At 40.5% G+C, this 16000-nt stretch overlaps 2 protein-coding genes across 2 annotated transcripts; both read left to right on the top strand.

The window, feature by feature from the left end:
* The first annotated feature begins 2714 nt into the window (after window positions 1-2714).
* LOC144293227 (olfactory receptor 4B1-like) lies at window positions 2715-3644 on the top strand. The gene has a single exon (XM_077864321.1). The coding sequence runs from the start codon at window positions 2715-2717 to the stop codon at window positions 3642-3644; it is 930 nt and encodes a 309-aa protein (XP_077720447.1).
* Window positions 3645-8304: 4660 nt separating this feature from the next.
* On the top strand, window positions 8305-9042 carry LOC144293156 (olfactory receptor 4X1-like). Its single transcript, XM_077864282.1, has one exon. It carries the CDS (start codon window positions 8305-8307, stop codon window positions 9040-9042), a length of 738 nt encoding a protein of 245 aa, XP_077720408.1.
* Window positions 9043-16000: the final 6958 nt, after the last annotated feature.

The raw sequence follows: 16000 nt of genomic DNA on the forward strand, positions 1-16000 counted from the left end.
GTGCAAAAATAGGCAATGGCCAGTTTAAGCAGGATCTAAAATCCATGCTAAGAGTATTATAATTTAGGCTGTAGGCAAAAGGGAGATATTGATAGATTTTTAGATATTGATAGATTGATAGATTTTAGAGATGTAACAGGACCAGATTTACACTGAAAGATAATCACCAAGGTATTTTCCAAAGCTCAGGGAAGAGGTGATTCAGATGGGTTAGAGTATTAAAGGCAAGCTTCACTAAACACACAAGACTGGAACTGGGTCAGAAGGTAGGTAGTGTTGGAAGGATAAGGACGGTAGGTAGTGTTTCTGGCAAAGGGAGTCTCCATGGTTGGAATGAGCAGGGTAAGCTGTGGGATGGGGAGAGGACATGAACAGAGGTGAGTCAAAACTTAGTGGGTAAGGAGGTGATTGCTGAGATGGGTCAGTCTGTGGAAGTCCTTAGAAGTGTGTCTGAGGAGTTCAGGCTTTCCCTGACTATTCCTACCCGGGGGGGGGGGTGGGGGCATCTGAGGAAAGACAGTTTTCTGGCTGCAGGGTGTGGAATGGATGGGAGGGGGCATCTGGAGACAGAGAGGCATTGGTAGTTTGGGCATCTGCTGACAGCATGTGAGAAGGGGTGGCGGGAATAATGGAGAGAAAGGGCACATGGCGAGGAGGGGAGGATGGTTTAATGAGAAATTTATGGGGAGTGATGATAACTGGTGTGGGCATAAGGGGTGGCTGGGATACAATGTGATATCAGAGCTACAGCCTGGGCAGCTTGGAGAGATTTATGAGCATTTGATTATTAGTGAGTCTTAAAATCTTATATATATATATATATATATATATATATATATATATATATATATATCCATTTTTTTACTTACCCTTTTGTGAATCACCTGTTTATATCCTTTGCCCATTTTCTATTGGGATATAGGTACATTTCTTACAGAAGACTGTTTTCATGTTGGGTTATGTCTGTCTCTAGAACGCTAATTTCTCTATTATTTTTAAGGTTCCAATGACCTTATTCAGTTTTTTATTTTATTTTATTTTTTTAAAATTGGAGTTCAATTTGCCAACATATAGCATAACATCCAGTGCTCATCCCATCAAGTGCCCCCCTCTCAATAGATGCAGAGAAAGCATTTGACAAAATACAGCATCCATTCCTGATCAAAACTCTTCAGAGTGTAGGGATAGAGGGAACATTCTTCAGGATCTTAAAAGCTATCGATGAAAAGCCCACAGCAGATATCATTCTCAATGGGAAAACACTGGGAGCCTTTCTCCTAAGATCAGGAGCAAGACAGGGATGTCCACTCTCACCACTGCTATTCAACATAGTACAAGAAGTCCTGGCCTCAGCAATCAAGCAACAAAAAGAAATAAAAGGCATTCAAATTGGCAAAGAAGAAGTCAAACTCTCCCTCTTCGCAGATGACATGATACTGTACATAGAAAACCCAAAAGACTCCACCCCAAGATTGCTAGAACTCATACAGCAATTTGGCAGTGTGGCAGGATACAAAATCAATGCCCAGAAGTCAGTGGTATTTCTGTACACTTATTTATGTTTAAATTTCAGCATGTATGCATGTCTGAAGAATTCTGACACACACTACTTTTGTATCTGTATCACGGACTTTTGTTTTCTCTGTTGATTCTTGTCCTTCTCGTTCAGGTGTGTTTTTATTCTTCATGAGTATATTTCTTGAAAATTTTGGTATGAAATCAGAGTGAAAGGGAAAAACAATGGGGATAATATTTAGAGCAGAGAATCAAGGTGTTCATGCTTTTTCACCCATGATTTTTTATGGGCCATATGTGGTGGGAAAAATTCCTACCATGGCACCTCAATCTAGGGACTATTGTTTTGAATCACATGACATTGTTAGCTTGAGGTGTGTATCAGATTTGTATTTATTCTGTATAGTCTAGTGTATTTATATGTATATTAGAGGAATTTAGTAATTGTTCCATAATAGTGCGCTTGGAGAACCACCTCTCTGGGTTCAGGATCTCTCAGTAGTTTGCTTAGTGAGGTAAGAGACGGGAAAGTAATAGTGAAATTGAGACAAACCAGTAAGTCGAATTCTCTCCAGAGGATTTGAGCACTTGTTATACAGACATACTTACTGAAACTGCAGGCTGGTGAAAGAATCTGACCTGAGTAAGTTGAAGACTTGTATAATTGAGTGAAGAAAACCATATTCAGGATCTTTTGGAAAGGGAAAAATTATTAGTGGGAAGATTTTTCCTGAGGCAGTGATGAAAGAAACAAGGAATTTAGGAGTAGAAGTGTCTCATGAGGATTTCCCAATAGAAGAGAGCTCTCAAAGTATAATGAAGATAATAAATGCAATGAAAATAACAAATACAATGGAGTTAATAAAGGTAACAAACTTGAATGGCCCCCACATTGAGAATATCTTGTAGTGAACTGGAAAGCCTGCTTTTGAGGCCCAGAATTCACCACTTTCTGCATGATCCTGGGTAAATAACCATCTCCCTGAGCCTTAATTTTCTAATATACAAACTGTTGTTAGATTGCTATTATTTAATGTTGAATGAGTACATATGGGCTAAATGAATGAATTGGCGATTAGTGTATCGTAATGTGGGTTAAACAGCCTAACATGTTATAAATGAGATGAATTGGTTAAAATAATATTTGTTTTATTGCAGGTCTCTCATGACCTCGTGTCCAGAATACCCAATTGGATCCCATGGCGAACACAAGTAACGTGACTCAGTTAATTATCATTGGTCTTTTCCAGGATCCAGAGGTTCAGAGAGTGTGTTTTGTGGTGTTTATTCTCGTGTACCTGGCCACAGTAGTTGGCAATGGCCTCATTGTCCTGACAGTCAATGTCAGTAAGAGTCTGCATTCCCCCATGTACTTCTTCCTCAGCTACCTGTCCCTGGTGGAGATCACGTACTCCTCTACTGTTGTCCCTAAATTCATCACAGACTTACTTGCCAAGATTAAAACCATTTCCCTGGAGGGCTGTGTAGCTCAGATATTCTTCTTCCACTTCTTTGGAGTCACTGAGATCTTCCTGCTTACGGTAATGGCCTATGACCGCTATGTGGCCATCTGCAAACCCCTTCACTACACAACCATCATGAGCCGGTCTGTGTGTCGCCTTCTGGTGGCTGGTTCCTGGCTTGGGGGCATAATTCACTCTATGGTCCAGATCCTTGTTGCTGTTCAGCTGCCCTTCTGTGGTCCCAATGTGATTGACCACTACTTCTGTGACCTCCATCCCTTATTCAAGCTTGCCTGCACTGACACTTCTGTGGAGGGGGTTATTGTGTTGGCCAACAGTGGGTTAATCTCTGTTTTCTCCTTTCTCATCTTGGTATCCTCCTATATTGTCATCTTGTTCAACTTGAGGAACCATTCTGCAGAGGGGAGGCGCAAAGCCCTCTCCACCTGTGCCTCTCACATCACGGTGGTCCTTTTGTTCTTTGGACCTGCCATCTTTCTCTATATGCGACCCTCTTCCACCTTCACTGAGGACAAACTGGTGGCCGTGTTCTACACAGTCGTCACTCCTATGCTGAACCCCATCATCTACACACTCAGAAATGCAGAGGTCAAAAGTGCCATTAGGAAGCTGTGGCGGAAGAAAGTGAACTCAGTAGTGGAATAAAAATGAAAGCATGAACAAAATTATTAAGAACAATAGCAAATATGCATCCCGTTTTTGAATACATAGAATGCAAAGAATACAACCAAAGTTAACTTATTCATAGTTTTTGTGATGACCCCTTGTACTCCATGTTATCAATCATAACTCTTTCATTTGCTTTATTTTGGAGAATTTAAAATTGAGCTGCATTTCTTTTCTTTTCTCCTGCCGTCTGTAGTGCATGGTGCACAGACTTCAGGAGGGATCCTCTAGACTAGAATTCCCACCCTATCATCTTCTGTGCAACCTGGAGTTCATGCATTTTACCTCTTGGTGTTAGCATGCTGTGATGTGTGGAATGTCTTTGGCATTTGGAGATAGAAGTTCATGTTTTGCTTTGTCTTCTCTTACCAATGTGATCTTGTGGGAGTCTCAGGAATGCATTTGTACTTCATCTGGCATCCCTACCACTGATCTAATTCTCATGTGTGAAATCCTATACTAGGAGTTTATTTTATGACAGTAGGGCATTGCTAGAATGGCCATGTCGCTTGGACGTGAAATGTAAATAATTCTATTTGTCATATTTTCTTGATGAATTGATTTCTCTGTCATTATAAAGTTAACATTTTTGTCCTTTGTTACCATTTTTGGCTTAAAATCTATTGTGTCTATAGCCAAACTGTGGAAGGAGCCTCGGTGTCCATCGAAAGATGAATGGATAAAGAATATGTGGTATATGTATACAATGGAATATTACTCAGCCATTAGAAACGACAAATACCCACCATTTGCTTCAACGTGGATGGAACTGGAGGGTATTATGCTGAGTGAAGTAAGTCAATCGGAGAAGGACAAACATTATATGGTCTCATTCATTTGGGGAATATAGAAAATAGTGAAAGGGAATAAAGGGAAAGGAGAGAAAATGAGTGAAAATATCAGTGAGGGTGACAAAACATGAGAGACACCTAACTCTGGGAAATGAACAAGGGGTAGTGGAAGGGGAAGTGGGTGGGGGGGGTTGGGGTGACTGGATGATGGACACTAAAGGGGGCACTTAGTGGGATGAGCACTGGGTGTTATGCTATATGTGGGCAAATTGAACTTCAATAAAAAAAAAGAAAAAAAGGAAAAAAAAGAAAAAAAAAGAAAAAAAAAAGAAAAAATCTATTGTGTTTGATAGAAGTATCGTTACCCCTGCTTTCTTTTGTTCTCCATGTGCATGGAATTTCTTTCCTATTGATTTACTTTGAGCCCATATTACCCTTAAGTCTGAAGTGTATTTCCTGTAGGCACATAGTTTGCCTTATTCAAATCATTCACCTTATTGTTTTTGAATGGATTGAGCCCATTAACATGTAGAATAAATTCTTGATATGTAAGACTAATGTCTATCTTATTAATTGCTTTCTGGCTGTTTTGTATTTCTATTGTTTCTTTTTCCTTCTCTTTCTGCCTACCTTTGTTAAATGGTAATTTTCTGTGGTGATGTGCTTTTGTGACTGGATTTTTGCTTTGTTGTCACCATGAGGCTAACATGAAATGCCTTATAGTTAAAAGAATCCATTTTAAGTTGAGAGCAACTTAACTTTGATTGTACAGAAGATATCCACCCATTACTCCACTCTCGATTTTTTTTCCACTCTCGATTTTTGATGTCACAGTTTACTTCTTTTTATATTGTTTTCCATTAGCAAATTACATATTGTTATATTAATACTTTTTCCTTCAACTGTTATAATACAGTTAAGTGGTTTTCACATCAACCTACTATAGAATTAGAGTTTTCTAAATCTGATTGTATATTTGCACTTGTTAGTATGTTGTGCAATTTGGTATGTTTTTGTGTCATGAATTTGCATCTGTTCCTTTCAGCTTGATGGTTCCTTTGAACGTTTCTTGCAAGGCAGGTTTAGTAATAATGAACTCCTTCAACTTTTGTTTAGGAAAGTATTTTTCCTTTTATTTGTGAAGAACAACTTTGCAAGATAGAAGACATTTTGCTTATTTGATTTTAATTTCAAAGCTTTAAATGTGTCCTGTCACACTCTCCTGGTCTGTAAGGTTTCTTCTGAGAGAAATCTGCTGATAGACTAATGGATATTCCTTTGTAGGTTACAATCTTTTTTCCCCCCTCCCTCTGGCTTCTTTTAGGATTCTCTCTTTACCTTTGGTTTGATGTTTTCATAAAATGTGTCTTGAAGAAAATCTTTTTATGTTGAGTTAATAGGGTGATCTATTGGCTCTTTGCACCTGGGTGTCCAAGTGTCCTCAGGTTCAGGAATTCACATTTCTGTCTACAAAATATTCAGAAAATAAAGTTAAGAATCAAGGCAATAATGTAGGTTATTTACTTCATCTATATGAGGCATGCTTTGGAAGTATTTTCAAAAAGATGAGTTTACTTTTTTGGTGCTAGCTACCTGCTCCCCTTCCCCTTTAGTCTCTGTGCTGTTTACAAGACATGTGCAGTGATACCTCGGTTTTGAAATAGATACAGTAAAGGATGAAAGATTCAGGGATCAAATAAAAAAGTCATATTAACATCTCAGTTCCCAGCTCTGAAAAAGGTGCAACATAGGTCAAAAGTGACACTTCAAAACCCTGCAAAGCTTACACTTAACAAATGTTAGAACATGTTGGAGAGATGTGACAGGGGCACGTGAAACTGCTAGAGAACAATACAACCCTTGATGGCAAAGTGCTGGAGCCAAGGTCTCAAGTCACCAAGGCATGTCTGGCATGCACAGGCTTCTTGCCCTGGCAGCCCAGTTTGGCCCACTCCAGAAACACCCTCCCCTGACCTGGGAGAGGCTCAGGCTATCTGCATGGAAATTACACCTATAACATTAGAATAGTGGAGAACTGAGCCAGCCCACATTATTGTTCATTTTCTTGCTGGCAAATATTTTGATATTTTGCTCTTCAGCTCTGCTTTTCCTGTGCTACAAACAAGAATCTCCTGTCTCTGTGACACCCACTCCTGTTCTGGAAGCCAGCTGTGCGTGGGCAGCAGGGGAGGAGCCGGTGGAGGAGAGAAGAGTGAAGCAGGTGTTGGGCCTGAAGCCCTGGAGCCTGGTCTAGTCCAGCCTCTGTCCGACCAGCCATGTGGTTCTGGGCTCAGATTCCCCCTTCTGTGGGAGGGGGAATTCATGAGCTTCTTTCCAATTCTAGCAGCTTGTGATGGCGCTGTGAGGGAACTGGCAGGAGAAGCCCTGCGCGACTCCTCTGGTGAGAGACATCACTGGAGGAAAAATGCAAGAAGAGGATGCTGGAAAAGGCGGGTCAGAGCAGTATTATTTGTCAGAATCCACAGAATGAGGAGTTCCACGTCAGGAAAGGTGTAGTGAGAAATCATAAGGTAGGGCAGTTTGTTGTGAAGATTTGAAAAATGTACACAGAGGTTGTTTATTTGGGCCACTGTGTTTAGACTTCTCTAAGTGCATCCCTGTTTAGGTTTTCTTCACCACAAAACCTGGAAGTGTGCAGTTACTTGCTGTTTGAGAGGAACACATACTTACCTTTTGAGTCTCATCCTTGGACCTGCCAGTTAAAGAGTCAGAATTAATGTCCCCAAGGTGACATGTCACTGCACTGTTGGTGGTTTACCACTCTGATGATCTCTTTGTGAAATTGCCTCTCAAATGTTTTCCATTTCCTTTTTTTTTTTTTTTTAAAGATTAGATTCATTCATAAGAGACACACAGAGAGAGGCAGAGATACAGGCAAAGGGCGAAGCAGGCTCCCTGTGGGGAGCCTGATGTGGGACTTGATCCCAGGACCCCGATATCGCGACCTGAGCCAGAGGCAGATGCTCAACTGCTGAACCACCCAGATACCCCATATTTTCCATGTCTACTCAGAATTTTGAAATTGTTAATTTCCTTTTCATCCATTGCAAAGACTTAAAAACTTTAGCATTTAAGAGCAAAATTTGTTGGTTACACTGTATATGCATCTTGCTCTGTCACCTTCAATAACTTTGGAAAGAAAAGCACTGCTATTTTTTTTTTTTTGATATACTGAAATCTAAGGATGTCCTTACCAATCATCTGTGAGGAACTTTCTGATACTTGAAATCAGAAGCAATGATAGAAACACACAGCATGTACCTTCAAATCTAATTTCACAGGGATTATTTGCCTAGTAATAGAGCCATCTTTGCCACTGGGGTGAATCATGCCCATCTATGATTCCTGCTCTGTGCATAAACATCTGAGAGTGAAATATTGGCCAATGGAGGGTGGGTCAGTTGGGACATGGAAGAGACTGTGGGAGGTCAGGGAAGGGCCCAACTGTGAGAGAATAGTCTTATGCTGATTTTGTAGATAAGGAAACAGGCTCAGAGAGGTTGACACTTGCCCAGGCCACGCAGCTCATGTTTAAACAACTGAGGTGTGTGTTTCCAAAATGTAATGACAGGATCTCTGAGGCTCAATGTTCTTATGTTGAAAGTATCCTGTCATTTAGTTATGAGGTTTCATTAGCTATTGCAGGTGCCTGCATTAGAGAAAGCACTTATTACATTATTACAAACTCAATCCTATTTGAGGAATGAAACCAGACATATGATGATTATTATTTTGTCCACTTGTTTCAAGGAGAAGGATGTGTCTAATTTGAAGGAAGATTCTTTGATTTTCTTGATTCCAGTCCACCAGCTCCTGTGCTTTAGAACATGGCGACTCCAAGCAATGTGACTGAAATCATTCTCTTGGGGTTTCCCCCCAACAGGGAGGTGCAGAAGACCGTTTCTGTGCTGTTTCTCCTCATGTACATGACCATTGTGCTGGGTAACGGCCTTATTTTGGTGATGGTGATGGCCAGCAAAGGGCTCACCTCCCCCATGTATTTCTTCCTCAGCTTCCTGTCCTTTGTGGAGATCTGTTACTGCTCTGTCACAGCCCCCAAGCTCATCCTTGACTCTTTTATTGAAAGGCAAACCATTTCCCTCAAGGGCTGCATCACACAGATATTTTTCCTCCATTTCTTTGGTGGTACTGAGATCTTTCTCCTGACAGTGATGGCCTATGACCGCTATGTGGCCATCTGCAAGCCCCTGCACTACACCGTCATCATGAACCGGCGTGTGTGTGGCCTCTTGGTGGGTGCAGCATGGAGTGGGGGCTTGCTGCATTCTGTTGGGCAGACATTCCTCATTTTCCAGCTGCCCTTCTGTGGCCTCAAGGTCCTTGACCACTACTTCTGTGATGTCCATCCTGTATTGAAGCTGGCCTGCTCAGACACCTTCCTCATTGGTGTGCTGATCATCGCCAATGGTGGCTCCATTTCAGTGGTCAGCTTCGTGGGGCTGCTTGCTTCCTACGTGGTCATCCTGTACTCCCTGAGGACACAGACCTCAGAAGGTCGGCGCAAGGCTCTGTCCACCTGCGTCTCTCACATTGCAGTTGATTAATCACTTGGAAGTAATTCTCTTATTTTGTCTTTCTTTTACCCTCAAAAATCTTCAGTGACTCCTCATTGCTTTCTGTATCAACTATGAACTCCTGCTTCACATGCAATACCCTCAAGGCATGGCCCTCTCTTAATGTTCTTATGTGTTTTTGGAGACACTTTTGTAGACCTCACTGTGTCTTGAACATTGACTTGTGACTTCCATGTAAAATAGGTTTCCTATCTCTACCTGTTAACATCTTACCTACCTTCCAATGCCCATCTGAAATGCTGCTACGTTTAGGAAGCTTCCATAATGATCCTATTCAGATATGTCCTTTTCCTGTGTTTTGAATTCCCACAGCACTCAAGGTCCTTTAAAGCTTTTGCTATGTATATATCAGTGCTTATTCCCCCGTCATCCCCGACTGTCACTCTTTTGAGAATGTGGCCTGGATTGTACTTACCTTTGTATCTTGCTTTCAGTGACATATAGTAAAGCTCAATAAACATGTGGTCAATTGAATTTCTGGAAGTCATTAGTGCTTCAGGTGTAAAAGTGGTTGTGACATCTCTCTTTACATCTCAATTATCTAATTGAGATAGCAATGTCATATCACTGAAGACAATCAGTCTTGATATCATTTCTGAGAATAGTATTTATAATAAACAAGGGAGTCTGGTCTTGTTTATCTTCTCCCTCTGCCTTTCTTGCTCACTTGTGTGCTCTCCCCACCCCCCATCACTGAACAGGGAAGCTGATGTGGGGCTCCATCCCAGGATTCTGGGTTCACACCCTGAGCTAAAGACAGAGGCTTAACTGCCTGACCCACCCAGGCACTCCTATGCTACATAGTTTTTTAAAACACTTTTATTTATGTTAACGTGGATATGAGTCTCCAGTTGAATAGAAGAAGAAGCTGAATCTTAGGGAGGTCTCGATTTTGATCAAAGTCACACAACCTGAGTTCAAACCCAGGTCTGCCTGATTTCTAAGCCTTTGTTCTTTGTGTGCATCCCTCTGCTTCTCTTTAGAGATCACCAGAACATAAATGCATATAAGTTTCTGAATTCCAAATCAGCAGGCTGATAATCTCTTTATTGTCAGGTATTTTCTTCTGGAATCACTTCAACATAAATAAGAAGTGTTTTAAAAAACTATGTAGCATAGGAGTGCCTGGGTGGGTCAGGCAGTTAAGCATCTGTCTTTGGCTCAGGATGTGAACCCAGATTCCTGGGATGGAGCCCCACATCAGCTTCCCCGTTCAGTGGGGGGTGAGGGGAGAGAGAGAGAGAGAGCACGTAAGTGAGCAGAGGTGCAGAGGGAGAGGATAGAAGCTTAAGCAGGCTCCACGCCCAACACAGAGTCCAATGCAGGGCATGACCTGAGCTGTAATCAAGACTCAGATGCTTAACTGTGTGGACCACCCAGGTGCCCTATTCCCTCTCTGATTTTTGAATGTTAGCACAACCTTGCTTTCCTGATCCATTTGGCTGTGATCTATATATAATAATAATGGATAGTCCCTTATATATATTCCTGCATTTGATTTAAATGTTTTATTTAGGATTTTTTGCATCTATGTTCATGAATGATGTTTGTCTGTGATATTCTTTATTTAAAAATTTTTGTCAGGTTTGTTGGTAGAGTTATGCTGGTCTCATAAAAAACTTGAGAAATTTTCTCTTTTGTTTTTAAAACATTTGTATAAATTTGGTATTATTTCTCCTTTAAGTGATGAAGCCAACCAATTCGTCTTGGTTTAGAATTATTCTGGTGTGTGTGTTTATAAACCATGAATTCAATTTATTTATTTATTTATTTATTTATTTTTTTTTAAACTTTTATTTATTTATGATAGGCACACAGTGAGAGAGAGAGAGGCAGAGACACAGGCAGAGGGAGAAGCAGGCTCCATGCACCGGGAGCCCGACGTGGGATTCGATCCCAGGTCTCCAGGACCGCGCCCTGGGCCAAAGGCAGGCGCCAAACCGCTGCGCCACCCAGGGATCCCGAATTCAATTTATTTAACAGGCTATTCAAATTTTCTGCCTCATTTTGGGTGAGTTATGTAAGTGGTAATTTTTTTTTTTAGTAATTTATACTTTTAATCTAAGTTGTAGAATTTGATGACCTTAGGTCATCAAATGATATTAGTATTAAAACTTAAAGTTATTCATAATATTTTCTCATTAGCTTTTATTTTCTGAAGAATCTGTAGTGCTAATATTTTCTTTTTTTTAATAATAAAATTATTATTATTTTTTTAAATTATTTTTTTTTGGTGTTCAATTTGCCAACATACATGTAGTGCTAATATTTTCCTTCCACAAATTAAAAATTTGTGCTTTCTCTGTTTTTTTTTTTGTATATATATATATATATATATATATATATATTTATCGGAGTTCGATTTGCCAACATATAGCATAACACCCAGTGCTCATCCTGTCAAATGCCCCCCTCAGTGCCTATCACCCACTCACCCCATCCCCCTGCTCACTTCCCCTTCCACTACCTCTTGTTCGTTTCCTAGAGTTAGGAGTCTGTCATGTTCTTTCACCCTCTCTGATGTTTCCCACTCATTTTCTCTCCTTTTCCTTTTAATCCCTTTCACTATTTTTTATATTCTCTGAATGAATGAAACCATATATGTTTATCCTTCTCTGATTGACTTACTTCACTCAGCATAATACCCTCCAGTTCTATCCACATTGAAGCAAATGGTGGTTATTCATCATTTCTAATGGCTGAGTAATATTCCATTGTATATATAGACCACATCTTCTTTATCCATTCATCTTTCAATTAAAAGACCGTGAGGAAAGTTTAAGGGTAATAAATGATGATAGCCTCAGAAGGAAAAAATCTATGTATAATTGGGGTTCCAGAGAGCGGCAAGATGGACAAAGGACCAGAAAGCATATATGAACAAATCATAGCTGAGAACTTCCCTAATTTGGGGAGGGAAATAGGCATTCAGATCCAGGAGATATAGAGCTCCCCTCCCCCCCAAATCAATAAAAACCATTCAACACCTTGACATTTAATAGTGAAACTTGCAAATTCCAAATATAAAGAGAAAATCCTTAAAGCAGCAAGAGACAAGTGATCCCTAACTTATATGGGGAGCAATATTAGATTAACAGCAGACCTCTCTACAGAGAACTGGCAGGCCAGAAAGGTCTAGCAGGATATATTCAGGGTACTAAATGAGAAAGATATGCAGCCAAGAATTTTTTTTTTTTTTGTTCTTAATTCAACAGTCTTTTTCAGGATTTCTTTTCATATTTTTCTTGGTATGTACAGAATCATCGCCTGCCTTGTATAAAAAATTTCTTCTGAGTTTGATTTCTATGTGATTAGTATGTTATCTTTCTTTCCTACTAATTTGATTATATATAAATTTTCTCTTATTTCTTTTATCTCTCTAGGTATAGACTTTCTTCACAGATTATATACCTTTCTTCATTTTTAATGTAACACTTTATAAAGTTTCTTTTTTTTTTAAGGATTTTATATATTCATTCATGAGAGACACAGAGAGAGAGAGACGCAGAGGCACAGGCAGAGGGAGAAGCAGGCTCCATGCAGGGAGCCTGACGTGGGACTCGATCCCGGAGGTCCAGAATCACGCCCTGGGCTGAAGGCGGCGCTAAACCATTGAGCCCCCTGGGCTGCCCATGATCAGTGGATTATTAACAAATGGAAAGTTTGTTTTCCAAATAGTTGTTTTCTTTCCTTGGTGTCTTCTTGTTTTTGTTTTGTAGTTTAATTCCATTTGTGAATGATGTCATTCTTTTTACACTTATTGAAACTTGTTTTATGACTGGACATAAGGCCTATCTTGGTGAATGTACCATGTATGCTTGAAAGAGTACATACTTAGTTTCAGACTGTTGTGCCCTATAGATATTAGGTTAAGGTGGTTCATATAATGTTCACATCTGTTTTTACTGTTTTTAAAAATCAAATCTTGCTCCCACTTGCTGGAAGGTGATAGTGGTGGCTGTGTTAGCATCTCTAACTATTATCGTGGAATTATATACTGATTTCTTTAGGCCTAAGAAAGAAAACACTGCAGATGAGAGAATGGCATGCCAGAGATGTTAAGTCACTTTAAGTTACTTGTTAAAGGTTATATATCCTCCAGTTGGCAATCAACCTCTGGACAAGGCAATTTGACTCTTTTTTTTTTTTTTTTAAGATTTTATTTATTTATTCTTGAGAGACACACACACAAATACACACACACACAGAGAGAGAGAGAGAGAGAGAGAGAGAGAGAGAGGCAGAGACAGAGGCAGAGGGAGATGCAGGCTCTCACTAGGGAGCCTGATATGGGACTTGATCCTGGAACACCGGGATCATGACCTGAGCTGAGGCAGATGCTCAAACACTGAGCCGCCCAGGTGCCTGCAGCTTGACTTCTTAGTTCATGCATCTAAGCATGCATTATATTCCCTATTATATTGCCCTTTGTCTGTCTTACTTTCCTCACAGGGTGGAAATACCTTTCAAAACACTATGTTAAGATAAATCAAGGGTCAAAGGGCTAGTTTAGTTCAAACTTGTCTCTGATACTTAAAAAAACAACAGTAAAAGTAGATCAGTTCCTATTTAATACCAGCTATTTATATTTATATATTATATATATTATTTTTTATACTTTTCCAAAGAGATGGCATGAAACCATGTACTATGTATCGTAACTGCTTAAAAACTACTGTTGAATGAATGAATTTGGAATGATTCAGCATAGAAATCCAAAGTCAGGATAAAAATAGTGACTCCCTTGGTGTGTAAAGTTTGACTGCACCACTAAGTTAATGTGACAAGGGAGATGGCTGTATCCATGGCGCATTCCTCTAATTGGGATGTAATGCCCCTGGGGTCTCATTAGCAGGCCTCAAAGTACTCTTTCTCACCATGAATGTGCTATGACTCCAAAGAAGAGGAACTCCAGTCTGGCAATGGCTTTGGCTGAGGTGATTCCACATGAGCTTCTCTTAAACTTTTGTGTTTAAATGTTACTGCAGCCTTTCACATCTCTGGCCAGATTTCTTGATTTCTAGTTCTCCAGTGAGGAGGGAGGTGCTCACTAAGGTCAGTTCTCATGGAGTCTTGGTGTTTTGGGGAGTCTCTGACTGGAGTAAACCTGAACTGACCAAGGATCCTGATAGAAGAAAGATGTCCTCATTGGCTTTGCTCTCTCTGTTTTGTTCTCAATGTCCAGTTAACAGTCCTGCTGCATAGTGTCTGAGTATTCCTCAGGTTCCTTTAAATGCATGAAGTATGAGTTAATCTTTTTTTTCTTTTCAGATTCTTGTGGTATTTCTGGAATCCTTCTCCATCAGCCATTTTCTTGTTCACTATTTAGCTGCCGAAGACATGTTTTCTCTGGGTGATCAGATGCTCCCACTTCCCTAGTTAGGAGCATTGGATGGTGACTAAGAAGGTAGCTTTGAAACCAGGTACCCTGAATTGCACAGCTGGCTCTGACTCTTACTAGTGCAAGAACATGGTCAAGTCACACATTCACTCTAATCCTCATTTTCCTCATTTGTAAAAATAGGAACAATCACAGTGGTTTCTCAGAGTGAGGTTGTGTTGATTATGTGGGAGGATTCCTTATTTATTTATTTATTTATTTATTTATTTATTTATTTATTTATTTATTGAGAGAGAGTGAGTCAACACACAGATGCAGAGGGAGAGGAGGTGGGAGATGGAGAGGGACAGGGAGAAGGAGAGGGAGATGGAGATGCCAGCTCCTTGCTGAGTGGGAGTCCAACATGGGGCTTGATCTCAACCCCAAGATCATGATCTGAGTTGAAGGCAGATGCTTAAGTAACTGAGCCAGCAGGTGCCCTGAGATGTTGCCTTTAAAGTGCTTGTATAGGGCCTGGCATTCAGCCCTATTTAATAGATGTAAACATGTGTTTACTGATATGCTTATTATTCCCTCTCCTTGTGGAAGTTCAAGCTCAGAGAGTGACACACACAAATCTTCCTTAGAGGCTTGCCATACAAATGCCCCGACCATGGCAGGGGGCTGCTCACGGCATAGGAGAGTGGAGGGGTCAGAGTTCACAAAGCTGGCCGGCTCCTCCAGCCTTTCACAAGGCTCTCCAGGTATGTGGTCCCTAATGCCACTTAACTTTTTGGAAATTGGAGCAATTCCAAGGTGTATTCACTGAGGTGCAACTTGCCACCCGTTTCCCAAAGCCCAGGCCCGGGGGGCAGGGTGTTCTTCCCTGTAAACGAATCCTCTGCTACCTGAAGCTTCAAGGACTTTTCAAAGACTTACTTACATTTTAATGTTTTAAAGTAGGAATGTTTCTAGATGTGTTACAAAATCCCTTCCTCTTTCAAGACAGACGATGAATCAGAAAACTAGTGAGGGATCCCATTCAGTGTAAGGTATGGCAAACATGTAAGTGGACCTTTAACCCCCACCCATACCCAGGCAAAGCAGGAATTAGTGATGATAGAAAGCTACTTACATGCTTTCTAGTGGTTGTTTTAGGATTTCATTTATCAATTTTGAGAGAAGGAGGGAGAAAGCATGAGCAAACATGAGCAGGGGGATGGACAGGGGCAGAGGGAATGAGAAAATCTCAAGCAGGCTCCATGCTGAGTGGGGCACCTGAGGCAGGACTTGATCATGACCCCGAGATCATGACCTGAGCCGAAATCAAGAGTCAGATACCCACCAACTGAGCCACTCAGGTACCACTAGATTTTTAGCTAATCAAATATTGATTATTATTGTTTGTAAAATTAATTTTAGTGTATTTCTATTTTTCCATCTTAGAATCAGAGCACTTAATCCAGCTGCTTTATGTATAGGTGGGGAACTAGAACACCAAGTAGAGGGAGGGAGTTGTTTGAGGTCACTCAGGCACGAGGGACAAAGTTGGGACTGAAATTGAGGCCTCTTGGCTTCCAGACCAGTGCGTTTTCCATGTGGTACGCT

This window comes from Canis aureus, chromosome 21 (assembly GCF_053574225.1).
Source record: "Canis aureus isolate CA01 chromosome 21, VMU_Caureus_v.1.0, whole genome shotgun sequence".
Lineage (NCBI taxonomy): Eukaryota > Metazoa > Chordata > Mammalia > Carnivora > Canidae > Canis > Canis aureus.

What these genes read in the sequence shown, in the direction of transcription:
- LOC144293227 (XM_077864321.1), top strand. Translation starts at nt 2,715, where the DNA reads ATGGCGAACACAAGTAACGTGACTCAGTTAATTATCATTGGTCTTTTC.
- LOC144293156 (XM_077864282.1), top strand. Translation starts at nt 8,305, where the DNA reads ATGGCGACTCCAAGCAATGTGACTGAAATCATTCTCTTGGGGTTTCCC.